The sequence below is a fragment of the Annulohypoxylon maeteangense genome, assembly GCF_022496945.1.
Source record: "Annulohypoxylon maeteangense strain CBS 123835 unplaced genomic scaffold GGS22scaffold_6, whole genome shotgun sequence".
NCBI classification, from domain to species: domain Eukaryota; kingdom Fungi; phylum Ascomycota; class Sordariomycetes; order Xylariales; family Hypoxylaceae; genus Annulohypoxylon; species Annulohypoxylon maeteangense.
Window position 1 is genome coordinate 41880 of NW_025953253.1, and position 25129 is coordinate 67008.

The 25129-nt window shown below is 42.3% G+C and overlaps 5 protein-coding genes across 5 annotated transcripts; 2 read left to right on the forward strand and 3 right to left on the reverse strand.

Moving 5' to 3' along the window:
• Positions 1 to 1758: 1758 nt before the first annotated feature.
• Positions 1759 to 2484, forward strand: GGS22DRAFT_159346 (uncharacterized protein). The gene is made up of 2 exons (XM_047960782.1): positions 1759 to 1963; positions 2015 to 2484. Coding segments are annotated over exons 1-2 (195 nt in total). The 5' UTR covers positions 1759 to 1961; the 3' UTR covers positions 2208 to 2484.
• Positions 2485 to 3314: 830 nt separating this feature from the next.
• Positions 3315 to 4966, reverse strand: GGS22DRAFT_121316 (zf-DHHC-domain-containing protein). Its single transcript, XM_047958239.1, has 4 exons — positions 4756 to 4966; positions 4251 to 4694; positions 3476 to 4193; positions 3315 to 3351 (listed from the first exon to the last, which is right to left on the reverse strand). The coding sequence occupies exons 1-3, from the start codon at positions 4868 to 4870 to the stop codon at positions 3478 to 3480; spliced, it is 1275 nt and encodes a 424-aa protein (XP_047819766.1). The 5' UTR covers positions 4871 to 4966; the 3' UTR covers positions 3315 to 3351; positions 3476 to 3477.
• Positions 4967 to 8477: 3511 nt separating this feature from the next.
• On the reverse strand, positions 8478 to 11409 carry GGS22DRAFT_121350 (actin-like ATPase domain-containing protein). Its single transcript, XM_047958240.1, has 4 exons — positions 10556 to 11409; positions 10379 to 10483; positions 8944 to 10315; positions 8478 to 8888 (listed from the first exon to the last, which is right to left on the reverse strand). The coding sequence occupies exons 1-4, from the start codon at positions 11156 to 11158 to the stop codon at positions 8689 to 8691; spliced, it is 2280 nt and encodes a 759-aa protein (XP_047819767.1). The 5' UTR covers positions 11159 to 11409; the 3' UTR covers positions 8478 to 8688.
• Positions 11410 to 19185: 7776 nt separating this feature from the next.
• GGS22DRAFT_159359 (uncharacterized protein) lies at positions 19186 to 21647 on the forward strand. The gene has a single exon (XM_047960783.1). The coding sequence runs from the start codon at positions 19643 to 19645 to the stop codon at positions 21401 to 21403; it is 1761 nt and encodes a 586-aa protein (XP_047819768.1). The 5' UTR covers positions 19186 to 19642; the 3' UTR covers positions 21404 to 21647.
• Positions 21644 to 25075, reverse strand: GGS22DRAFT_199384 (uncharacterized protein). The gene is made up of 2 exons (XM_047966283.1): positions 24965 to 25075; positions 21644 to 24892 (listed from the first exon to the last, which is right to left on the reverse strand). Exons 1-2 carry the CDS (start codon positions 24995 to 24997, stop codon positions 21710 to 21712), a joined length of 3216 nt encoding a protein of 1071 aa, XP_047819769.1. The 5' UTR covers positions 24998 to 25075; the 3' UTR covers positions 21644 to 21709.
• Between the last annotated feature and the right edge of the window lie 54 nt (positions 25076 to 25129).

Below are 25129 nucleotides of genomic sequence, written 5' to 3' on the forward strand. Positions count from 1 at the left end.
GCATTGAAGTGAGTAAAGGTTAAGAAACTTCCTTAATCTCGCCTCTTGGGGTCTCTGTCGGCCAAACCCCGGTGGCACATCCCTATCAGACTTACCTAACCATCCTGTCGTCACCCACATAATTACATGCCTGTAAGACTCATCATGTGACATCAGTCCCCCTAATATCTGTGCAATTGACTCAAGAGATCGTTACCCAGCGTTAGGGCTACCCAGATGAAGTACTGTGGGTCGTGACCCGTAAGGCTGGATGATGGACAGGCCCCTTACAGCGTCATACCCTTCTCACAATTGCTGGGGCTTTCTAGATTGGAGCCTCCTCTGCACAAGCAAATTGGCAGGGGGTCACGGTCTTACTACATAGGGTTCAATTCGTGTGACATAATAGCATCCCGCCATTTACACGGCTAGGTGACGGATTGGGGGCCGAATGGGTATCCAGATGCTTAAGAATACCATGATACCGAGCAATCCGACCGCCCAGTCTCGGCAGACGGGTCAAGTCACCATTACGGGCATCTTTAGAGATTTCTCTTCCGCCTCACTAAGATCTGGGTTACTTCACGATCGTCCAAGGGAAAGCAACAGGGTAATATATCCATTGCGAGGCTCGGGTGTCAGGTGTTTGTTTGTGCCCATTTCAGCACATTTCGGCCACAAACAGCTCTGATTCGGCAGCACTGAGGATCCCATCGTGGGTTTCTGGCAAACGTAGACTACCTAGGTAAGGAGCCTAAGATATCTGAGGTCGTTAGTAGAGCAACTATGGCAATAAAGGAGGCGCGTGGTTTGCTTTAGCTATCATATTTCTCCCAGAGGAGTATTCATCGACGGCCTGTTATGAACATAAGGTCAGTGGTGTTGATAAGGTGACCGCAATTGGAAAAGTGCAATACAAATTAGGACTATGACCTTGTTTGTCGCTCACGGGATCTCTCACACTGCGGCTCCACTAGCGTTCTCGCCCTTTCATACATTCATAGAATGACAATGGAGTTCCGATGGCGGTGAGTTCTCGACGCATCGCTCTGCATCCCACGCTCCTCTAGGAGGGCGAGCGATATGATCGTCATGCAGGCTGATCCTTAAAGCAACTTAGGGTGAAGGCTCCCGGTGTCTGTTCCACTTGCCATTTTAATCAGGCATGAGCTCAGGAGCTTAGGTCATTCCCATTCTGTGTGCTATAGACCCAGCCTGTCGGTATCCATTCATCGATCGTATTTCGTGCATGAAGTCGACCCCGATGAACCATATCCGATAAGACGTGCCGTTTGGTTCCGCCTGTACTTTCAGCCCCTTTTTATCGAATTCCTTCGTCATGATACCTGCTAGATCTAGTCTTTGCCCGTAGTCCCATTGGTGGATAACCAGGTTCGAAATCAGAGGCTGGCTCGGGAATATTCTTCAGCGTCGTAGACCGGCATACTCCTTTCTTCCACCTAACCTCATGATGGCCGTAGCGGTGTTATTTCTCTGCTCTAGGGGTCCCCGATCGTAGCACAGCCATCGCATTGCATCTTTGATTTCTCTGCTCTGCTGAGTATACCAGGTGATACAATGATCCTATCATCGCCTCAGTCGTCACCGAGAAGACGTACGTTTCCAGAGAATGTCGAGAAGGGAGAAGAATCTGTGCAATTTCATGAGGCTCTGCAGGTTTGCTAAGACACGGAATGGATCGTTTTCGAAGTCTTTCTAGCGAAGGTTCGGTGTAGTCTGACTGTGCGGCTCCTTTACTGCAGAACTTGTAGTATCATGGCTACGATTCTCCTCCCTATAAGGATCTTGTGAATTCCTCGTGAGATGAGAACTTGGATAGAAGGAAACCAAGAGACCTCAGAGAATTCAATCTTCTATCAACTTCCAGCATCTATACTAGCATCGTTAGCATTATTAAATTGCTTCCTCAAGATTCAACACTCACTTTAGCCACAACGTCACTACGCATTCGCTTAACTACAATGTGAGAAGTTCCGTGGGAACCTCCAACATGTCTCGTCTAACAGACTCATAGGTGCGACGAAAAATCTCCCTGCTCCAGCAACGGCGCCTCTTGTGGGTCTGAAAATGATTTCCTTCCAACGGATAAGAAAATCATTTGCTGTGATTGCAGCGAAATCGACTACTTCGACCATGCCGGGAATCCAGACGATGCCCTATGCAGACATTGTGGCCATATGATGTGTTCAGATTGCAAACCTGAATAAATGCAGCGCTCATTGCCCCGAAGACTCGAGAGATACATTATATTGTGTAAGATGAAGAGACCTAGAGAACATAAGTTAGTTAGACATCATAGTGGGATTGGGTTCAAAAACTTTCGTTCGTTCATGTGGTTATTATAAGGGTTCTTTCATTTCTTGTTGTTTTATTTATGCTTCTGTATTCGGGATGTAAAGGCGCCAACATCTTCAACTCCTATATTTCTTGCTTGTCAGATATACCTAGGTAGATATCACGTTCTTTCTTTCATAGACCTCGAGGTTTCAAGATTTCAATTCATGAGAAGTTCAACCGGTTGTTAAAACAAAACGTTCCAATGATAGAAACAGAAGAGAAATGTGAAAAGAGGAAAAGTCTATTTTCCATGCTTTATTATTTAGCCCATTCACTTTATTCGGTACGAGGATTACCTTAGTAGCGGGTAGAGGATTCCAGTTATCCACGATTCAAGGTTCGAAGGTAAGGTGGATTCTTGTATGACAGACTTGAACCGGGACGATTTTGTCCCACCATGAATTTGGGGCTCGATGGGAGTCGTTTCCCTCTCAAGGTATCCAGGATTCCAGATTAATTCAAGAATTTAATCTTTCATTGGTTCGAATATGGTTCAAGGTTATAATTAAACGCATATTGTCTGACAGACGGAATGCATATTTAATACGCATAAGGCACAATCTGTTCCTAAATTGGGTGGTGAGTTGTGTAAGCTGGGGAAAGTGGAAAAAGATAATTTGAAGTCTGACAGCATCGATCGCATCTGGTTCGTCGGCACCTACTTGGGTGAGATAAAAAGGCCAATCAATCTGCGACCTTGATATTGTCAGATATCAGATATCAGTTGATTGAAGAAGTAATCTTCGCGTATACATACCCCTATTAATCATGAAATCTTTGGCATTCCCCGGATACCTATCGAAGATGCTCAGCTTAAGCGACGTTGAAATATTGGGGAATGAAGTTGGAGATAATGCATATCCAATCCCGGTATTCGGCTCCTTAGGTAAGTGTATCCCAGTACCTTATAGCCTGATTGGAGATCCAAGGACTATCTGACATCTAGAGATGTATCATTGAATGCCAACTTCCTAGGCATATACCTCGAATAAGATATCATTACGCGTGCTATCACTGCTGCTATTAAAATAAATGTACGATTGTTAAGAATTCCACAATTAATAACAGCGGGATCCCGAGTCCGTCGAAACCTCAAACTCCAATGCCTAAAGTAAGGGGGGGTATCAATTGCGCTCACATCTAAGACCTATTTCCTTTCCTGAGCTCCTTCATCTCAAGCCCCACACCGTTGTTGATCGCGAGATCGTTGAGGTTATATCTAGCAAGCACGTCTGCTAGGACCTTGCCCATGGGGTAGAAGCTGTCATGACTCTCGTGGTTGGCGCAGGGCGATCTTCGGAAGGGTAGGATCCAGTCGAGGACATTGGTGCCCATTACGCTTTGCCAGTTTTTCCATGCCCCAATATCCCACGGATTTTCCCCGGGCTCCGTCCTAAGTATCGCAAAAGTTCGGGTTGCTAAATCATCGCGGGTCGATGGGCTGACACGATTCGGCTGCGGGCTCGCGCCCCTGCTTTCGACCGCCCGAGGTCGTGCCGTGTCATTCGAACGGCCGTTCGTCACTTCTTCTAGCTTCGGAAGAGGATATGTTACTACGGTGAATTTGTCCGTTGATTCGGTACCACGGGGCACGCGAACGGCCAATTGGTGCACCTTAGTGCGAGAGCTAAGCATATCGACATTTGTCATGTTGGCGAAGATGTATCGCACCGATGTTACGGTCATTAGGAAAGTGAAGAGTCCGAAGAATGCAGCCAACACGATGATGGGTATGAAATGAGGATCCAACGAAGACCCCTCGTTAATCTCCTTGCGGAGACTCGAGGCTGCTGCACCAAGGACGACGGCGCAGTAGCAAGCAGTATAAGAAGTAAACTGCACGAAGAACTTGAAAGCTATGAGCTGTTAGTATACCTCTAATTCTGTGAAGGGTAAAATGAATTATAGCTCACAATTCTCCCCGATCATGCCACCAACCCAGGGACAGTAGTGATCCATGCGAAGGACGCATCGATCGATCTCGGTACTGTGATGGGCACGATCTGGCTTCCAATTATAACAATGGGAGCACCATTTAGGTCGACCATTATTCTCGCAAATGAAGACGTCCTTTGTATAGAATTGTTCTAAGCCAGGACTATCTGGATCCAAATCGACACCTCCATAGTAAGGTCGGCTCTCGAGATCATGTCCCTGAATCCCTTGTCTTCTGTTTTCCTTTTCTCTCTTCCTTTGCTCGATCGCTACTGGTCCGAGGGGTACAATTCCGGGATCGACAAGGACGGCGATGACAGCTCGTATATAGGTGCCTATCATCAATAGGAGGAGTAGGAAATATAAAACTAGGATAGCGATGGCTGGCCCGAGCTCGGATCGCTTGTTGATGAGGTAGCTAGCTAGATGGCGGATTCGTTAGCGAATTAGTGAAATAACCCGAGAGGCTAGACTATAACCCACAACAGACCCTGCCGACAACGACATAGGTAGCATAGCTGATAACACCAACGAGAAATAGCGGGATTATGCGAGTGGTCCAGCGCGTCACAGCTCTGGTGCTTTCAATGATAGGCATTTCTTATACACATCCTGATGACTGCCCCTCTCTATAGATGTAAGTGACGCCGGTGATGCTAGTAACGTTGGTGACGTTGGTGACGCTAGCTCCGGCGGAATCGAGAATCGAATCGAGAAGCGTGGGCGTTCGTCGGTCACCCGACGAGACGCGGATAAGGAGAGCTGTCGTTGTTTGTTGGCTCGAGGTTGCATCAAGATTGCATCGGGTCTACGGTCTGCAGGTTGCAGGTCTGTATGGGTCTCGAATCCGCGAATCCGCAATGCACATTACAAACTGGGGTTCTTCTTAATGTAAATAAATGACAAGGGTGGGTATCGGAATCATCACTTGCGCGATTCCAGCTATTAATAGAACGAGAATTGCGCTATCGAATATTAGCTAAGCAGGTGGTCCAATCACGATGCAGTAACGTCCACGCGCGTTACCTAACCGCAACCTTAAGTTAAGGGAAAGTCTAACAATCAAACAAAATATCTTCAACGACACTTCTGATATCGCATAAAGCTTAATATGTTAGCAATTATCCATCAAGACTAAGCGACTAGAAAGGCTTTTTATTCCTACTATCTTGACTCTTTCCGCCTAGGACGTGGCATTCACAACATGCATCTAAATGACTCAGCTGATACTCTGCACAAGATGCTTATAGTGAACAAACCATATACAAACCAAAAGGAGTTTGTAGACTTACAGGCCAAGTATACTGTTCTTAGTTAACCATAGCCCTCACATACCAATATCACACAATCACAACCATCAACATCTATAGGAAACGGGGTATCAATGATCTACCTAGGATTACACGTATGTTCAAAGGTCGTACGTATGACACGGGTTCTAGAAGGTCACCAGCAACCCACTTCTCTGTGTAGAGCGACCCAAGTCTATCTACACTCCAACCCAACCGCTCGTTACGTTCCGAGCCATTCCAATTTCCATATTCATAACCCATTCCCATCTCCTCGTCTTTCTCTTTAATGGGTATATCATGACGAGAGTGAAAGCCATTTCTAACGCTAGTTTGTGTCTCGTCCATCGTCTCTTCATATCTATTTCATACCTAGGGTTCAGGTAATCACAACACCACAACCCCAACCACTAACCCAACAGCCGCAGCCAACACCCTCATCCCCACTCTCAACCCCACCGCCAAACTCCTCTGTTTCGACTCAATATAAGTCAAATTCATAGCCTTAAGCCTCATCTCACCCGTCACCGGTCCCCCCGCCGCAACAGAGTGTAGCTCATCAGTGAACGTAGCGAGGATATTAGTGCTGCGTCCAGCGGGGCAGAAGACGACTTCCCAGCCGCCGCCGCTGGGGATGACGAACGTGGAGGTCTGGTCGTCGAACGCGTAGCTGTACGCGTCGGGGCACATAGCCTTCGCGTTATACGAGTACTGGCTCGGCTCGCACACCCACGGGTCGTCGTAGTCGCCCGTGCAGCAGTCCTCCGGCGCCTTGTCTGCCGCGCACGCGCTCTTGCACGGGTCGAACACCGGACGTTCGAGGTTGTCGTCCGGGTACGGGTATACGCCGTCGCCGGGCTTCTCCGGCGGGAACGCCTGGAGGTCCCAGGGACACCAGTTCGAGAGGTCCGTGTTGGACTGTATGTCCTCGTACGGCATGGGATAGGATGAGTTGGTGTAGGTGAGCCCAGTCTTACTGAAGGCAGCGAGATACCCGGGCGTTCCGATGCATGAGGGGTTCACGAGATTTGGTGGAATGTAGGTTGTGTTATCTGCTGGGTGGTATACCACCCCTAGAGGCAGATTATAACCGTCGACGAGTGAAATGTCGTAGAAGGTTTGTGTGCCTGTGACGCCGCCTGCAAGGTTGAATTCGGCAAGGGTAACGGGGACGGCACCCTATCCCGTCATTAGTTACCAAGACAATGTTTTTATTCCCTTGTTTGACTTACACCGTATTCGCAGTCTAGTTTACCAAAACAGTCACCTGTTTTACACGTCGCCGTATCCCCACTGATGGTACAGTTCGTACGACCCCATATTCTGCCCTGCCATGTCGGACCGACAGTCTGAGATTTGGTCTCACCAGGTGCGAGTTCGAAACCGTGGGAATCGGGTGGATCGCCATGCTGAGTACTAATCCCGGGCCATAGCGTATCTCCGCAGTTGTTGGTAACGATTAATGGGATTGCATTGTCGCGCTTGGTAAAGGGGCGACTTGTTCCTAGGTATCGTCGGTTGGGGCCTAGGTAGTCAAACTTGTATTTCTCGTGGTTGCTCGGGTACACAACAGCGCCTGCTTGTGAAACCAACGACGATAAAAAGAGAGCGGTAACGAGTGACGACGTGGCCCGTGGAGGGTCATGTCGATGACTATATCCCCACGGCCATTTAAACATGGTACCGTGTTTACGCGCTCTCGTAGAGCCGGCCATATATTCCAGATGACTTCGAATATTCTCATACGCCGGTATAGATAGATCACCTAACGGGGCATGAATAATGTGTCTTGGTAGAAAGGTATAGCAAATAGGTAGCGCATCATCCGACAACAGCCATAAGGATTCGAGAGCCTTGTCGAAAATCACTAGTCGTTGAACGTGACGTTACAAGTACAAGTTTCGGCCTGGGTCCTTAAAGATGGTTTTGGTAATGAATACAGTGGTGTCTTAATGTGATTCGAGGCCTAGTTTTCGGGGTAATCGATTCGAATATATTGATTTCGAAGAAGAGACCTGGTAACTGGTGACGTACAACGAACAATATCAAGGTAGCAGATCGCCGGGATTAGTCAAGTATCTCCCGTGAAGATCTCTCCTTGATATTGGTTACCAACGGATGAGAAGCGCAGGGCCAAGCAGGAACAGTATTTGCGGAGAAGAGGACTAGGTATTGATTCGATAATTGACAATATATACAAAGGTTAAAATATCCTAAAAATGACGTGAAGAAGTGATAGGAAAGGTGCATACACCTTCAAGGAGGTTTGACGGTATTGAAGAAGGCCATTCTAAGAGGTAGATCTAAGCAGACCTATTAGGTATTGGACATAGAAAAGCGAGGGAGATGTGACATCCATCGAAAGAGGAATGAGCGATGACGCAGTTACAACTGGCTACCAGGTTTTTGCCGGAATAGTCAGGGGTAACTCACCCCTGTCCGCCCTGTCCTACTTTCCCCAAGTTTAAACCATATCACCAGGTGGTCCAAGCGTGCAATACATCGCCATCGATGTCATCGCGCGTACACCTTGTTCTATCCACGGATATCCCCGATTTCTCACCAGAACCCGTGGATTCGAGTAAAAACCACATTAGTATGTACTTATTACCTACCTCCATGAAGACCGAGGTAGGTACCCTTACAATGTTATTGATCTATCTACCTAAGTATATTAATAATACTCTAAACTTTCCACGACCATAACGAATCAAATATTCTACATATCAGATCACGAAGTTGTGTAATGAGAACCGAACTATCATGGCCAGAATTTTACTAAATTGTTAAATTGCCTGCAGGTCTACTAATAGCAGACGTATAACCGTTCATGCAACCCTTAACTCGTCCATCAACCTATCAAATAATATCGATTTCGCTATGATTAAACCTTTCTCGCCAACTCAATTCGATAGAAGGGAAGCTTCTGTAAATGACGATGGCCGATCAGCAGAAGAAACAATTCTTCCTCCCTCGCATTACCAGATCGCCGATTAATTCGGGTACGTTGTTGCTCTTTTATAACGAGGTATCATTTGAAGGCTATTAAAAGCATCGAAGTAGACGAAGACGTTAGTTTAGAAGACCCTAATCATAAATGACATCCACCTCCCCTATCGCGACCATTCTACCTGAATCTAGATCTGCAGCGGCCCATAACCTCTCCCTGGCAGACTAATTCGGCGCTAAATTCGGAACCATCCAGAGTTAGGTAGATATCGAAATATACTCTGTAGAAGGTACCCTGTGGCGTGTCCATACGCTCAAAGTCCTTCTCGAGGTTCTTACGCGATAGATCGGATGTAAGGGTGACTACTTCCTTTATGCCTGCAGGTTGTGTTAGCTTTCAGGGAAATTTCTAAGCAGAAATCGGGCTACTTACGAGGATCTTTAGTATACTCTGGGCAGACATCCTCGTCACAGGCGTACAGAATATCTTCGTACATGAGAGTAGCACCGGGGGCCACCTGTCGGAAAAATGAAACCTTGACCGGTTCACCAATCTTGACCTTCTGGCCTTTTTGTACGAAAATTTGCCGTGTGAACTTGCATCGGTCCTTGCCATCCAGCGACGGTACACGGTATGCCTCGGGGTGATAACCCTCCTTGAATGGCTGCAGAGTGGCCATAAGATAGTGGCGACGGGCTACACGATGCGTGATGACACGCTCAGTAATACCAGCAGTAACAGCACCCTTCACGATGGCGGCGACGGAGTCCATAGGTCGTACAACCTTAGACTGGAACTGAGGAGGAACATGAAGCTTGATCTGCTGGAAGAGGTATTCAGAAGCGCCAAACCCACCGACTACTAGGATATTTTGTAGTGTCCGGTTCTGGGCTTGGATCGCGATAATTTGGTTTCGTACAAGCTCCAGGATTCGGTTCACAACGGGCTCGAAACACTGAAGGATTTCCTCGTTGGTAAAAGTCATGTAACCTTCCTCGATGCCGGCCTCAGGGAATTCAGCTTCAATACCGACGTCGACAGCCCATTTCTGGCCGTTATTCCTAAAATCGGCCTTAATTCGGTTCTCGAAATCCATAATGCATTTTGCATATACTCGGCCAGCAGTTTTAGATCCGTCAGGTAGCTTCATTTTTCGGATCTTAGTCCGAAGAATATTACTAAAATTCCTGTTGAGAGCCGTAGATCCGCACGAGTCACCAGAACCGGCCGTGCATTCTGCGACGGTAAAGGGATTTTCATCTTCGACTTCATAAGCGATTAAGTCGACAGTACCACCACCGCAATCAACAATCAGGATAGCATCGTGGACTTTCAGGTTAAGCAAACCGGTCTTAGCACAGAAGAGCGATGCAGCCTCGGGCTCACTGACAAGCGTCAATCTGTTGTCGTTCTCGTCCCTAAGGAAACCGGCTTGGATAGCGGCAGCTCTCGTAGCAGCCTTGCCTGCATCGTTCCAGATAGCCGGCACGGTCAGGTAGTAGCGAATATTTCGTTCCTCTCGGTTGAACACCTCACCCAAAGTCTTCTGCAGCGCCGTGCGCATGGCTTGTCGTAACTTAAACAGATAATCCGCGGCAACGTCGATCTCCGACTTTCCTGGGGGTAGAGGAGGCAAGTTGATAGGGTCGATGTAGGTGTTGCCCGACAGCATAAGCTGGAGTTTGAACCATTCCACCTTCTGGACGCCAGGCTTCGGGTATCCTGTCGGCGCTAGAGCATCAGCGATATCTGGACCCCATCCAACGACTTTCTGATATTGATCATAGTACAAAACAGTTGGAATCTGTCTAAAGTTAGTCTACTGGAGCCATATAATTGATTATCTCATATCCTCCAAGTTCTCTACCTTTTGCTTTGTGTACGATCCGGCGCCGGGCCATTCTGTGATGATGTCTTCCTTCGCTTCGTTATTGGTCGCAAATGCAAATGCGACACCGGAGAAGGTTGTGCCCTATGTTTCGCATAGTTAGCCAAAACTGTTCTGACAAGTACGGATACGACGAGATAAAACAGGAGAACATACAAAATCAATTCCGACAATCAACTGAGCCTTACTCCGACTGTTCCCTTCAACTTCAGCGGCTGGTCGACCGTAAGGCTGCATGGTGTTTGTCGGCTGAGGAGCAGGAGCAGGAGGTGGGTAGCCAGCGTATCCAGGTGGACCGCCAGGAACTCCAGGAGGAGGTTGCGCGCCCGGTGGGATGTGCATCTGAGGAGGATAACCTGACACGGGAGCGCCGGTATTGATGGGAGGAGGACCGCCGACCATTTGAGATGGAGGAGTGCGAGTAGGACCTTGAGTTAAAGGACTTGTGCGACCGACAGGTTGTTGAGGTTGAAAATTTGGAGTATAACTAGGTGGACGAGGTCCAGCACCGGGATGGTTCATTATCGGGAGGCTCGTCTGGGAAGACGATGCTGTTATGGAGGGGGCGGAACCGGGATGGGGGTAGGGTAGAGTTTGGTTCGGTGGGAACTGCTGCGGTATTTGAGCTTGAGCTGGAGGGGTCGGGGTCGATGTAGCAGGCCGCGGTATGTCAGGAGGCGAGCTAGAGGGGATGCTGGCGGTGGATTTCCGTTTCCCTAGTCCTAGCTTGAAGCGGGAATTCAAATTTAACGAATTCATAAGGAATATAGAATTCGAAAAAAAAAGAAGAAAAGAAGAAGAAAAGGGAAAGGGAATAAAAAAAAGAGGATCACAAATATGGATGGGAAGGACTTTTCCCAAGGTGTGATCTCTGAATTGAGGTGGGATTCACTACGCTTGCTTCGCTAGGCCAGGTTATGATAAGGCAGGCTGGGCTGAGCAAGGGAACTAAGGTTGCTGCTGTGCTGTGCTGACAATCCTAAGAAAGACGGGAAACGAGGCGGTTAGGATGGTGTCGGATCGTCTCCCACATGAAGTGTAAGAGCGACGTGAGAAGCGGGCACCGGTGCGCGTTCCTCCAGCTGCTGCTAGGTCTTCCAGGTGTATGGAATAGCCCTGGACGTAGGAAAACAGTCCCTTGTCCTAATCCGTCCCTTGGCCTAAAGCTCAGTAATAACCGAGCAAGGCGTGAGCTTTTACGGTTAGTTCCAAGTTCCTAGGCAGGTAGGTAGGCCAAATGTAGGTATGTACAGGTGACAGTGATGTGCGTGGGTACTTGTAAAATTGTACAAGTACAATCCTGTCAAAAACAAAGTCCTGGGTTTGGGTTTTGGTCTTGGTCTTGGTCGTATGTAGGTTTTCTGCAGTGCGGTGCGGTGCGGGTGCGGTGCTGTGTGAGGTCCTTCAACCTAGGCCTAGGACCTTAGGTACTGTGTAAAGGACTTGAATTAATAAAGAGAGGCGGGACGTCTTTGATTTGGGGGTCCAGTAATGTGAGAAAATAGCTGGTGGTGGGACGGTACCATCAAGTAGGATCAATCAGAGTTCGTTCCGTCGACCAACCTATTCACCTATTCCTTGTCCGCTCTATTCGAGTCCACTGTGGCTGATGGAGCTGACCACGCTAGAACAAGCTGGCAGTGTAAATGTATCGTACAGATCTATACGTCTGTACGGAAATGCGCCGTACGATATGCGGTAAGTAGGTAGATATGTACTAGTTAATTGATAGGCAAGGTAGGCCAAGCAGCCCAAGGTAGGAATTCCCAGGATAATAAGGCTGAAGGGAGTCTATTAACATCTGCGAGAAAAAAAGAGAGGGTCGAAAGTCCTAGATTTGAAAGGAGGGGAACCTGTAGGTAAGGTGCCAGAGTGGGTAGTAGAGATGAGACGATGCAACGGTGAGACAATGCGACGTGTGGAGCGCTTTTCGTCTTTAATCTCGAAAATCGACAATTCGACAAATTGTGGGTGGCAATGATATACGGTAAGTATTTAATTCGATATCCCCCAGCTTTACTTCTCTGTTCTTGTCGTCATATTTTGGGAGATATATCCGAGCCTATATACATCTACTACGTATGTAGATTAGGGCCTTTGTCTACTAGGTACGGAGATGGACAACGAAGTTGGTGGTGCTCTCTAATCCAATAGTTCGTAACCCGTCGGAGGTTTTATGCGAGTAAGCGCTTCAACTTGCTAAGTCGGCCGATAAGTACTTAAAGAAGAGGGACAGTCCGCGTATCAACGTGTTAACGTGTTAGGTAATGATCCTTGGGAGGACGTGATTCTCGCTTTTACAGCTGTGATGGTTCTAGGCCACGTGAATTCCCGAATCTTTTGCGAGAACGAGGAACGAGAGGACGACTAAGGAAAGTGGACTGCGAACGTTTTACGCAATCGCAAAATGGTGATAGTGGCATCTATATGGCGGAGAACTAGACCAGTGACCAGGGTAAGGAAATGGCTTGGCGTGTCCCGTTTTCTTGTCTGTAGCGTACTGTGCTGTTGTGCGGGTTGTGCTGGTTGTGCTGTGCCGCTAATTATATTTGTCAGGAAGATTGCCCAGGCGTGAATTGCTTTTCAGACAAACGTTGCTTCGAAAGTCGTTGGCGCCGTTTGCATTATTTAAAGTGAATTCTTGTGACCCGTACGTCTAGATCGTTAGAAATCTCGCAGCTGCTCCTAGTAGATAGCAACGTTGTAAGAGCTAGTATATCTAAGCTTTAAGCAGGAGTTCGGATATGCTTGAAGGTTTTAGGAATCAATCCCGCGATCTCAAGTCCTACAAATGCCTCTGTGCCGGTTCTTTGCACAGGGCTAAGCCTATCTTTATTAGAACCCGGGGCAACGGATAAGCCGTGCCCTTATTGGTTTATTAGGATCTTGAAAACTTTCTTTGTGATGAATGTCACGGCTCCGAAAAGAATTTGCAGAGAATGAATATCGCAGAGTATAAAGATTCGGCCCTTCCCATGCATCGAAACAGAGTCAGTAAGGTAGTATGCAGTTTGGCAGCTTGGAAGTTTAGAAGAGTTTGGTTAGAAGTTCAAACATCCATTGAATTTCGCGTATGCTTCCAGGTACAGCAGGTACCGCAACATCAACTGCGCCTAGGTACATATGGTCAGGGATTATATCAATTAAAGGAAGTATCACTCGCGGGCTAACATATAATAGTTACTTCAATTCACAGCACGTACTTTACAGAAGATAATGTATGCAACGCTAAGGATTAAATACATACATACCATTTTAATAACTTTAATTATACGGTTAAAATTCTTGAAAAACACGGTTATTTTTTAATTAAAATTAATTAATGTTACGACGTTTTATTATTTAATTTCGTAATATTTTTATTATATATTTTATTTAAATTTAATTTTATTAATTTTATATTTTATAATTATTTTTTAATTTTTTTAATTTATTTATTTAATATATATAATTAATTTAATTAAATTTTATTAATTTATTTATTATATTAATTTATAATACGAAATTATTTTAATTTATTTTATTAAAATTAAATTTATTTAAATTTTAAATTTTATAATAATAAAATAATTTTCGAAATTATTTATATTATTTTTATAATAATTTTAATTTTTAATATTTTTTTAAATTATAATATTTACGATTTTTATTATTTTTATTTAACGAATAATAACGTATTAATTATTTTTTTAAATATTAATTTAATATTATTTTATTACGTTATTTAAATTTAATAAAATTATTTTATTTACGAAAATATTTATTATATTATTTAATTAAAAACGAATTATTTAATAACGTAAAAACGTAATTTTATATAATATTAATTAATTATTTAATTTATATAAAAACGTTTTTAATATATATATTAAATACGTTCGTTAATTAAAATTTATTATAATTATTTTAAATTTAAATAAAAATTAAAAACTTAATAAAAATAATTAATTATATATAAAATATATTATTTTAATATATAATTATTATAATAATTTAATAATAATTAAAAAATTTATTAAACGTTAACGATTTTTTCGTAAATATAATTATTTTTATAAAATTTTAATTTCGTATTAAATTAAAATAAAAAAATAATTTATTAAAATTAAAAATTCGAATTATAATTATAATATTAATATTATTAAAATTAATATTACGTATTATTAATAATAACGTTAAAATTTAAATATAAATATTATTATATTAAAATTATTACGAATTAATTTATTAATTAATAATTAAATTATTTTATATTTATTTAATAAATTTATATATATTAAATAAAATATAAATATAATTAATAATATAATTTATAATTTCGAAAATTTATTTAATATATAATTAATTAATCGCGAATTTATTTAAATTATACGTATAAACGAAATAATAATTATTTCGTAAAATATATAAAACGCGAATATTTTATTTAAATAACGTATATAAAAAAATTTATTAAATATTTAAATATTTTTAAAAAAATTAAAAAAATATAAAAAACGTTATAATATTAATTATTTTATAAATATTAATAAAAAATTAATAAAATAATAAAATTATTTTAAATTTTTAAATAATATATTAAAATATAAAAATAATATTCGAATATATTATTATTTAATAATACGTATTACGTAAATCGATATATACGTTATTAAATTTATATATATTTTATATATTAATTTTATAATATTTAAATTAATAAATTTAATATATTATTTTTTAATATAATAAAAATTATTACGTTATATATTAATTTTTACGTGGTTTTTAATTTATTTTTTAACGAATTAAAAATCGATTTTTTATAATATTTAAAATATTTAAATAATTTACGGTAATAATATTAAATTTAATTTTTAATAATTATATTAAATAATTTCGTTAAAAAATTTAAATTTATAATTAATTAAATTTTCGAAAATACGTTTTAATAATTATATAAATAATATATATTTAAAAACGTTATTTATTACGTAAAATAAAAATAAATTAATTTAAATAAAATTTTTATTATTAAATTACGAAATATTAACGAAATATAATTTTATGATATTTTTAAATATAATAAATTAAAATTAAATTTATTTATATATAAATTAATTAATTTAAAAAATAATAACGAAAATAATAATTTAAATAAAATTAAAAATAACGAATAAATTACGTAATTATTCGAAAAAATAAAAATTTTAATTAAAATTTAATATTAAAATTTAAATATTAAAAAATAATTAAATTTTTATAATAATTTTATAAAAATTTAACGAAATTATATTTACGTTAATAAAAAAAATACGTTTTAACGTATTTAAAAATTATTTAAAAAAAAATTTTAACGGTAAAAACGTACGTAATATAATTTTTTAATTTATAATATTTTTTTTTTAATTAATTAAATTTTATATACGTTAAAATAAAATTTAATAATTTAAGTTTTTTATTAATATATAATATTTTTTTTCGTAATTATTTTATTAATTTTTTTACGTATAACGTTTTTAAATTATATAATCGTTATTTATTTTTTTAACGAATTAAATATTATTAATATATAATATTTTATATACGTAATTATAAAATTATTATAATTAATTAAATTAAAACGATTTATAAATATTTAAAACGTTATTTAAAAAATAAATATTATAATTTAAATTTATTATATAATTAAATTTATAAAATATATATAAATTATAAAATTAATTATTAATAAATTATTAAAAAAATTAAATTAAATTTTTTATTTAAATATAATTAAATAAAATTATTTAAATTAATTAAATTTAAAATAATTTTATTTTTAATAAAAAAAATATAAAAATAATATTAATTTATATATAAAAATTACGTAATTTAAAAAAATTAAAATATTAATTAATTATTTTATAAAAAATTATTTATTAAATAATAAAATTTATTTTATAAATACGTATTTTTCGAATTTTTACGAGTTAATTTTAATTAATTTTAATTTATAAAAATTTAAACTTTAAAAATAAAAAATATTAATCGTTATTAATAATTTATTAAAAATAAAAATTTTATTTTAATTAATTAAAAATTATAAAAAAAAGTTATATTAAATTTTTTTATTTTTTTAAAAATTATTAACGTTATACGGTTTATATAACGATATTTTTATTAATTTTATAATAAAATAAAAAAAAATTAAATTTTTTAAACTTTAAAACGTACGAATTAAATCGTATAATATTAATTAATTAATTTTCGAAAAATAATAATTATAATAATTATAAAATTTTATTATATAACGAATTTTTTTAATTATTTATTTAACGACGATTAAATTATAAATTTAAAATATAAATTTAAAAATAAAAAATTAATAAAATATTTAAATAATTAAAAAAACGTATATAAAATTTATAAAATTAATAAAATTAATAAAATTAATAAAATTAATAAAATTAATAAAATTAATAAAATTAATAAAAATTTTAATTTAAATCGTATTTTAAACCGTATTTTATATTTATTATATTATTTTTTATTAATTTTATACGATTATTTTTATTATAAATATATATATTTATTTTTTTTTTTAATTTTTATAAAATTTTTATTAAAATTAATTAATATAAATAATATATAAAAATATTAATAATTTTAATAATAATTATTAATATTATAATTATAAAATTTTATAAATTAATTATATAAAAATTAAATAAAATAATATTAAAATAATTAATATAATTAACGTTTTAATTTTTAATATTATATAATTTTAATATATATAATTAAATTTTTAATCGTAAATAATTTAATTAAAATAAATTAATTAAATTTAATTAACGTAATTATATATATTAAATAATTAAATTAAAAAATAATTATAAAATATAAAATTAATAAAATTAAATTTAAATAAAATATGCGATAAAAACATTACGAAATTAAATGGCGGAGCGTCGTGGCATTAATTAATCTCAATTAAGAAGTGGCCGTGTTTTTCAGGAATTTTAACCGTGTGGTTAAAGTTATTAATACCATCTAAACGGGGAGGTTACCTACCGTAAATATTGGTGCCCGATCTAAAATTCTGAATAATGCTCTTAGGCCGTACCTTCCCATCCATGGATATCATATCCACTTTGTTTGCGTTTGCGCCAAACCTTACCCCTCCAACTTTGAAGCTCCAAGCCCCTCCAAGCCCCGCCATCCCCGACCGCTTCAAAGACCCCCGCTAGGGAATACTTAGGTACCGTACTAATTTATCAATGATGCGAAAAGAGGCTTAGTCAAGCTCAGCCTCATTCGATGTGAGCCTTGAAATTTAGGTCCGGTCCATATTCAGCCACACTTCTTCGTCCGTACAACAGAGCCGGGTCGAAAAGTCGGCATCTATGATCTTGTTAATATACACATTTCGATGTAGTATCAAGCTGCTAAAGGCTCGTCCCATGATTAGTTCGCACAAAGGAGCCTCTTGTAAAACTCTCCTAATAGCTGCAGATCGTCAATGTCCAAAATCGACTCAGTGGCACGGCCACTCCGATAGCAATCTTACGGTACCAGTCTTTTATTACAAGGGAGACACGTGCTCAGCATAGGTTTTGGGGGTATCGGCAGCTCGAAGGATTCATTAGCTGCATACATTACGGTTTCATGATCTCAGCAAATGCTACATAAACATTCTAGAGGCAAGCCATTCGCATTTTCTCCATTCCCATACACGGCAATACCTGTTTGAATGTTCATTGCTCACGTCAGTCTACCGCTAAACCGTACCGAATATCGTCAGCTTCGAGCCCAGGAACACCGCTCCTCTCCCTCGGCGTACCTTGCATGATGTTGCACCAACAGCATAACTACCCAGCTAGGCCGACTCAAGGATCGATTTATTATTTGCGCGAGCAGAAGTATTCGATTGATGGCTTTTACGATGATTGGTCTGTGTTCCGAAGATGCTTGTGTCTAAACTCTAAGGCTGGGCTAGCCGGTTAAGAAACCAGCATTTGCAAAGCACATCAACAACACTGGGCAGCTGTTCGATGATCTAAGAATCACGATTTCTAAAACCTTGCAACTCCGAGAAGAAACAGCCTAGCAAGGATCTTATCAATATCACTAACAAAAGTCTTAGGCTACTACTCTCCAGTATGGTTGAAGGAACGCCTTAGGTGACGTATTAATATTGGGCTGCCGCCGCATAAGACTAATTCGTACCAAAAAGCAAATGTTGATGGTCTCTCAAATGTACGCCCACCGACTTCTACCGGTCTTGATCAGCGCTCGGCTACCTAATTGCCTATCGAGACCGGGACGATAAGGTCGTGTCCGCGAGGAGCGGTGATTTACTTGACACACAATGTCTCAGTAGACATAGTCGAGTCATATATAGCATCGTATAACCAGCTCTTCCATGTTCGAAGAGCCTCACACCAGTGGATAGAGGAGCATCGCACAGCATAATCCCTATCAATAGTCTAACGAGGTGTGTTACCACAAGATACTAATCATATTCGTTAGTTCATCGTGAAATGTGACGTTGTATGCCTGAAAAGGCAGATCTCAACTAGCACAAGCTGATAGAGGCAGGTAGGTAAAGAACAGAACGTGGCGTTCAATAGTCTAGGGCCACATGCAGCCATAGAAGACCGGCGAGCATATCCTGCTAGTAGCTATAAGTCGTAAAGTAGATTTATGAGGTCTCTGGGCCATCAAGACGTCTAAATATTGTCTAGAAATTGGTGGAATTAGAGAGGTAAAAGATCATACTCGCATACTACCTTCGTACCTAGGTAGGTATTGTAACCCTTATGTTTCTTTCAGCCACATGCCTCAGTACCTAGGGATGGCGCAGACTGCCCCTTTGACAACTCAGTAATGACTCAAGGTAATGTACCTATCCTTCGATCAAGGAGAAGATATCAAAGAAAGTCGGTTCAACTGGAACAGTCACTCGAAAACGATTGCTTTATCAAGAATGAACAAAATCTATCATCCATCAATAGCCAGGAAGCTCCAATAAAACCACTGTTATACAGTTTGTCCGAGATGCCTCTATATCAAGCAAGGCACCTGAGTTGGTTCCTCACCACATTTCGCTATTCCGTAACGCCTAAGAGGAAACTTAAATCCACCAAGGTGAGTGAAATAGAAGATATCTACACAAGCTGCAAAACAGTAGGTATCACTATTAAGTAAGTATAAATCCAATATCCCTTCAGCAATAACTTCCTACACACACACACACACACACCACAACAACAACAAACCATGTCCACAAGCGACCCCCCCACCTACGACTGGGACTCCCTCCTCCTAAATATAAACTGGACCAACGTAAACTGGCGCACCATCCTCCCGCACAACATATCCTCCCAGCTCCCATGGGAACAGCTGCAAGACTCCACCCTCGAGCACCTCGCGCTCCTCCACGACGACTACGACCGGAAGCACAAGCTGTACCCGAAAGAGGAAACAACATGGTTCCGGCCGAGCCCAGCGATGGAAGAGCTCGAGCGCCGCTACGTGCGCGAGCTGGTGCACCCGATGTTCATGGCGGAGCAGCAGGACGTGCGGGACTGGATCTGCGACCGCGACCGCTTCGAAGACGGGCGGAAGTGGCAGCCCGTGGCGCCGGCGGAGGAGGACTGGGTGCGCGATGAGGAGACGGTCAAGAATCCGTTTCTGACTCTGGGCTTCGAGCTCGAGTTGCCGATCGCGGTGTACAGACGTACGCGGGACGGGATCCCGGACCCGCATCCCGAGGAGAAGAGGTGGCTTGCGGATATCAGCGATGAGAAAGGGGACCCGGACCTGTCGCATGTGCGGAAGGTCGTGGTGGATCGGGTGTTGACGACGCTGAATGAGGACACGGGCATGCGGTTCATCCCGCTGAACCCGGAGGGGAAATACACCGAAATCAACCGCGACAGACGCGCCGTGGTCCTCCCGCACATGAACCTGCGCTACGGCGCCTTCACCGTGTACGCCATGGCGCCTCAAGCCTTCGCCACGCCGCCGCGGAGAGAATACGCGGACGCGCCGCGCAACGAGTTCGATCCGTACCATTGGGAGGTGATCAAGATCGCGTCGCCGGTGCTGGGGATCGAGTCCGCGCGGGAGATCCTGACGGCGCTGTACCGGATCTGCCGCGTGATGCGGAACAACTTCCGCGTGCACCGGGACATGCCGTCGATTCCCGTGACGACACAGGTCAGCGTGTCGAGCCGCGCGGGCATCGACCTCATCGACATCAAGCGCTTCGTCTCGCTCGTCGCTATCCTCCGCGACGAGGGCTTCGACCAGCTCAACCGCGCGCACCGCAGCTCGCGCAAATACGACGACGTCTGTGGCGCTATCACGCGCGTGTCACGTCTCGGCGGGCTTTCTGACGCGGATCCCCTCGGTATCTACGCCGCGGACGATACGATCCTCCCGCAGCCGCCGGACGACGAGCGCGCGATGCGGGTGAGTGAGATGGAGCGGAATCTGCCGAAAGAGTGGATCCCCGCGCTCCAGGGGGAGGGGAAGCTGTCGGATCGTATTTTCTTCGTCGGGTTGTGGTGCTACGCGAACGTCACGGATATCGCACGAGCACTTGGCACGTCGCTTATCTCGAGGAAAGCGGAGGTTATGGTGAAGGTTACGGGAGACGGCGTGAGGTCGAATCCCATAGACCCGAAGTGGACGGGGAAGTTTTCCCAGGACGAGCTCTACTTCGATGTCGTCGATAGCCATCGCGGTGTTCTCGAGTTCCGTCAGTGTGGAGGGACTTTGGACCCTCTTCACATTCTGTGCTGGATGGCTACTTGCTGCTGTGTGGTAAACGCGGCTAAGTTTACTGACGAGGCGAAGTTCAAGGGTCTCTTGACCCGGATCCTCAGTGGTGAAGAAAGTGTTATGGATGCCCTTCAGATAGACCCTGCCGTTCAGGATTGGTACGAGAAGAATTTCGACGGGCGTAAAGGATTCTTTGAACCTCCTGGTTCGGAGGTAAAGTGGGCAGACCCTTTCTACCCACCTATGCCCTAGATACCTATATTAGAGGTCGTATTTGTCGTAGTAGGTAAGTATTGTGTTGCCAAACCCTTATTGTCTACTAGGTAGGTTGGTAGAATCCATGATCCCTTGATTAAACATATGATACGTGCAGATAGATTAAATATTGCAAGAACCGATTTTTCCGTTATGATGAGATAAGTCCTTAAAAGAACCTAGTACCTATATTCGTGAATGGTCTGTCGATGTAATTCAGAGCAATCGTTTCTGCCGGCGAGGGCTGATATAGATACCTATATATTGACCTACGGTACCTATCTATATCTCTTTTTATCCCTTTCACCTCTTCTTGCCACGGTTCGCACTGCCACCTCCCTTATTTCCACCTTTACCCTTCGCATCTCCACCTCCGCCACCGCCCGCTCCGCTCATCATAACCCTGAGCTTCCCCACAGGCACGACGTTGAAGATCTCTTCGGGTTTGATGGCCTTGAAGAGTTCTACCTCACGCGGCCACATCTTCTCCTTGTCTTCACTCTTCTCGTCAACAACTCCTTTCTTCGTTGAGACCGCCTTCCATGTCTCTAGGATTTCCCTGACAGCCTTGCCTTTCTTCTGTGCACCGGGTTGCATCTTGACCTTGTACTTGCAGCGACCGAGTGCGCTATAGGGTGCACATACGACGATGGCCTCGAGTATCTCGTCTCCGGGAAGTGGGGTGCCAACAAGCGCATCGAGGGGGGTTAGGCTAGCTGTTTCCTCGGCATCGAGCGTCTCGATACCCTCCTCGAGCATCACCTTGCGAACTTCCTCGTGCTCGGCTGTTTCACGCTGCTGCCGTTGGTGTTGTGCCCGGCGGCGTTCGAGTGTAGCTACCCGTTGCGCTTCACGCTCAGCTTTGGCTTTTGCCTCAGCTTCGGCCTTTTGCTTTCCTGCTGTAGCGCCTATAAGAGCTTCGATGGCCACACGGTCTTCCTCATCTTGGTCCTTGTATTTGGCGGCAATTTTCTTTGCTTTTCCTTTCTGACCTCGTTTAGTTTGTTGACCTTTCTTTTGGGGCTGGGGTGTAGATTTTCCTGACGAAACAGCTTCTGAGGTAGTTATCTTGGTTAATGGTGCCGAGCCAGCATCTGTCGCTATTTCCGCATCTTCCTCTTCATCGACTTCGCCTTCTTCCGCTTTTGTGAACTCGACAGCATGAGAAATGTGAGGCTCCTCGGAGATTGTTAGGTTGCTGACTCCTCGGCTAAGAGAGGTTCCTTCTGCCGGATCTGGAGATTCATGCTCGTCGTGGTTCGAAGGTTGAAGTGGGTTATCCTTCAGTTTAAAATCTTCGTCAATGTCTATAGCACTATCTCCCGAGTCGCTCTCTTCATCAACATCTCTCGTATTATCAGCTGCAGCTTTACTAGCAGTGACTGTCGAAGCTTGATCGCTTGGTCCAACATCTGGGAGGTCATAAAGGCGGTGCTTAACATGCTTAGCCTTACTCTCTTCGCTGATCTTAAACATCAATGCGAGGCCTAAGATCAATTGCGCAGGAGGCAAGAAGTTCTTCTTTCCTCTGATCATGAAACTGCCAGTACCTAAGAATTCTCCAGTTGGTGGTGATTTTGATACTTGATCCGCATTTACCCACCATGCACCCATCCCAGCTTTGGAGTCCCAGGCGGATGAGGCGCAAACTGCCAAAGATCCAGCTTGTGATAATGTTGAAGGAGGTATAGGTGCATCGGGCGTGCTTGGGCTATTTTTTATTATTACGCTGGGTGCGCCGTGGAGGTCTGCGTGCACATAGACATCGCCCTTCTTCAAATGCCTCCTATAGAGCATCTCATTTTGATGGGCATCTTTGCCACCGAGGACAAGATAGCCATCAGACGAAATAAACCATGTGAACTTCTCAAACCACAACTGCTTTCGGATCGGTTGCAGGACAGGCTTCTCCTGCTTTAGGCCTTTCTTTAGCTCTGCGGTAATTTTCTGCTCTGCACTTTTCAGCGCAAATTCCGATTGGAGCATTGTTCTCTGTTCCTTCACAGCTGCCACTTTCCGTTCGCCATAGTATTCCCGTGCGTTGGCGTAAGGGGAGAGGTCGAGGTTGATGTCAACTGCCAGCCGATTATCACGAATCTTGCGCATAGACGCCTCTGTGCCCGCGTATCCACTATCATCCGAGCTTACAGAATCGGTGTCGGATGCATCGTCTTCATCGTCTTCCTCCTCCTCTGCTTCTCCGAGAAGCACGGTGATGGTATTCTCATTTAGCTTGAGTGGGGACGTGATGATAGCAGCTACCGGGTTGTTTCGTCGGCGTTCTCGATCGATCAACTTGCCAATATCTTCCCAATCCATCCCTTGTTGTATTAAACCGTTTACCGCATCCATCGCTTCTTGGACTCTCTCAACATTCGCTTCGATCGCATTGGCTTTGCGGATATTAAGTTGTTGGACTTCTTGAAGACCTTCGATTCTCTTTGAATGCTCTGCTTTAGTCGCATCCAACTTTCGCTTAGCAGCAGCCTCCTTCTCAGTTAAGCGCGACTCTAGTTTTTGTCCTTCTATGGAAGAGAAGAACTCGTCTACCATCTTATTATAATTATCAAAAGTAAGGACAACGCAATTTGGGTCTTCTTCAAACTGGCGAGGTAAAAATGGGTGAAAATCCTCGTAGAGCACATTGTCCTTCCGTTGCTGTTCCCCATCCGCGCCATCAGGTTGTGCACTCTCTATGCCAGGCTTCGTCTTAGCCAAGATATATCCTTTGCAAGTATCAGAGCTAGTGACCTCCTGGACAATCTTGCGAGCTTCTTGGAGTGACTGTAGCAGGTGTTGGATAAGTCCATCGTTTTCTAAAACTGTGGATGGAGGGACACTCGAGTCGAAGCCGGTGACCCTCAATGCATGATCGACTAATATAGGAGGTAGTTCTGTGATCGTTGTGGCAAGCCCTCTTCTCAATTCATCGCCTGGCTTCCTCTTGATTTTCTTGCCCTTAGCTGCCGAATCAGCAGCCTTCTGAATAGTAGTCTGAAGCGCATCTTGTACACGCTCCTTTGTTAAGGCTGGAACACCACCATAATTCTGTCTATTTTCTAAGGAGTACGTTAGGCCGGGGCGCTGTGGCTCCTGACCTTCTCCTTCGGGAACGTTTCGTAGAAGTGTCAAAATCTTGAGCTCGTTGTCAGTTAAGATCACGTTGCCGCCAGCAAAGAACTCCAGGTATAGCCTATACAGTCCATCGCTGAACTGGAATTCTATGATCCGATCTGTACCGATTTGAGAAACCGCTGTAACACGTCGGGTTTTCAGGGCTTTGCGCAGCTTCTGTACGAAGACGGATGGAGCGGCAGCGGTTGTCCGCGCAAAATCAGTAAGGTGACATCGGAAACCGGATTCTATGACGAGTTGCTTCTTTATTTCGGGTTTGGCGAACTTGAAGAGGAGGATTTTGGAAGATAGATCATAAATGTTGGAAACTCGGAGGGACACAAGATTCGTCGATAGCTCGTGAGCGATGACCTAGTATAGAATATGTGTAAGCTATGCAAGTACCTATTTAACTAGAGTGGTTGGGGTGATCTGGTAATTTACCTTGACATCTAACGAAGAAAATCTTTGCTTCATCTTGGCTTGTCCATTAATCCGCCGCTGAAGCTACCTTGAAACTTGAGATATCTCCACCAGAAGTGTATCCAGTAGTACTTGGGCAGTTTGCTCTAGTAGAGAATGACTCTGACGGCACGCGGGGCAAGTCGC

What these genes read in the sequence shown, in the direction of transcription:
- GGS22DRAFT_121316 (XM_047958239.1), bottom strand. Translation starts at nt 4,870, where the DNA reads ATGCCTATCATTGAAAGCACCAGAGCTGTGACGCGCTGGACCACTCGC. An exon ending in CGTTGTCGGCAGGGTCTGTT is followed by an intron (nt 4,695 to 4,755) that starts GTGGGTTATAGT and finishes TCCGCCATCTAG; the next exon opens with CTAGCTACCTCATCAACAAG. An exon ending in TGGCATGATCGGGGAGAATT is followed by an intron (nt 4,194 to 4,250) that starts GTGAGCTATAAT and finishes AACAGCTCATAG; the next exon opens with CTTTCAAGTTCTTCGTGCAG.
- GGS22DRAFT_121350 (XM_047958240.1), bottom strand. Translation starts at nt 11,158, where the DNA reads ATGAATTCGTTAAATTTGAATTCCCGCTTCAAGCTAGGACTAGGGAAA. An exon ending in TGATTGTCGGAATTGATTTT is followed by an intron (nt 10,484 to 10,555) that starts GTATGTTCTCCT and finishes TGCGAAACATAG; the next exon opens with GGCACAACCTTCTCCGGTGT. An exon ending in GATCGTACACAAAGCAAAAG is followed by an intron (nt 10,316 to 10,378) that starts GTAGAGAACTTG and finishes AACTTTAGACAG; the next exon opens with ATTCCAACTGTTTTGTACTA.
- GGS22DRAFT_159359 (XM_047960783.1), top strand. Translation starts at nt 19,643, where the DNA reads ATGTCCACAAGCGACCCCCCCACCTACGACTGGGACTCCCTCCTCCTA.
- GGS22DRAFT_199384 (XM_047966283.1), bottom strand. Translation starts at nt 24,997, where the DNA reads ATGAAGCAAAGATTTTCTTCGTTAGATGTCAAG. An exon ending in TTTCTTCGTTAGATGTCAAG is followed by an intron (nt 24,893 to 24,964) that starts GTAAATTACCAG and finishes ATTCTATACTAG; the next exon opens with GTCATCGCTCACGAGCTATC.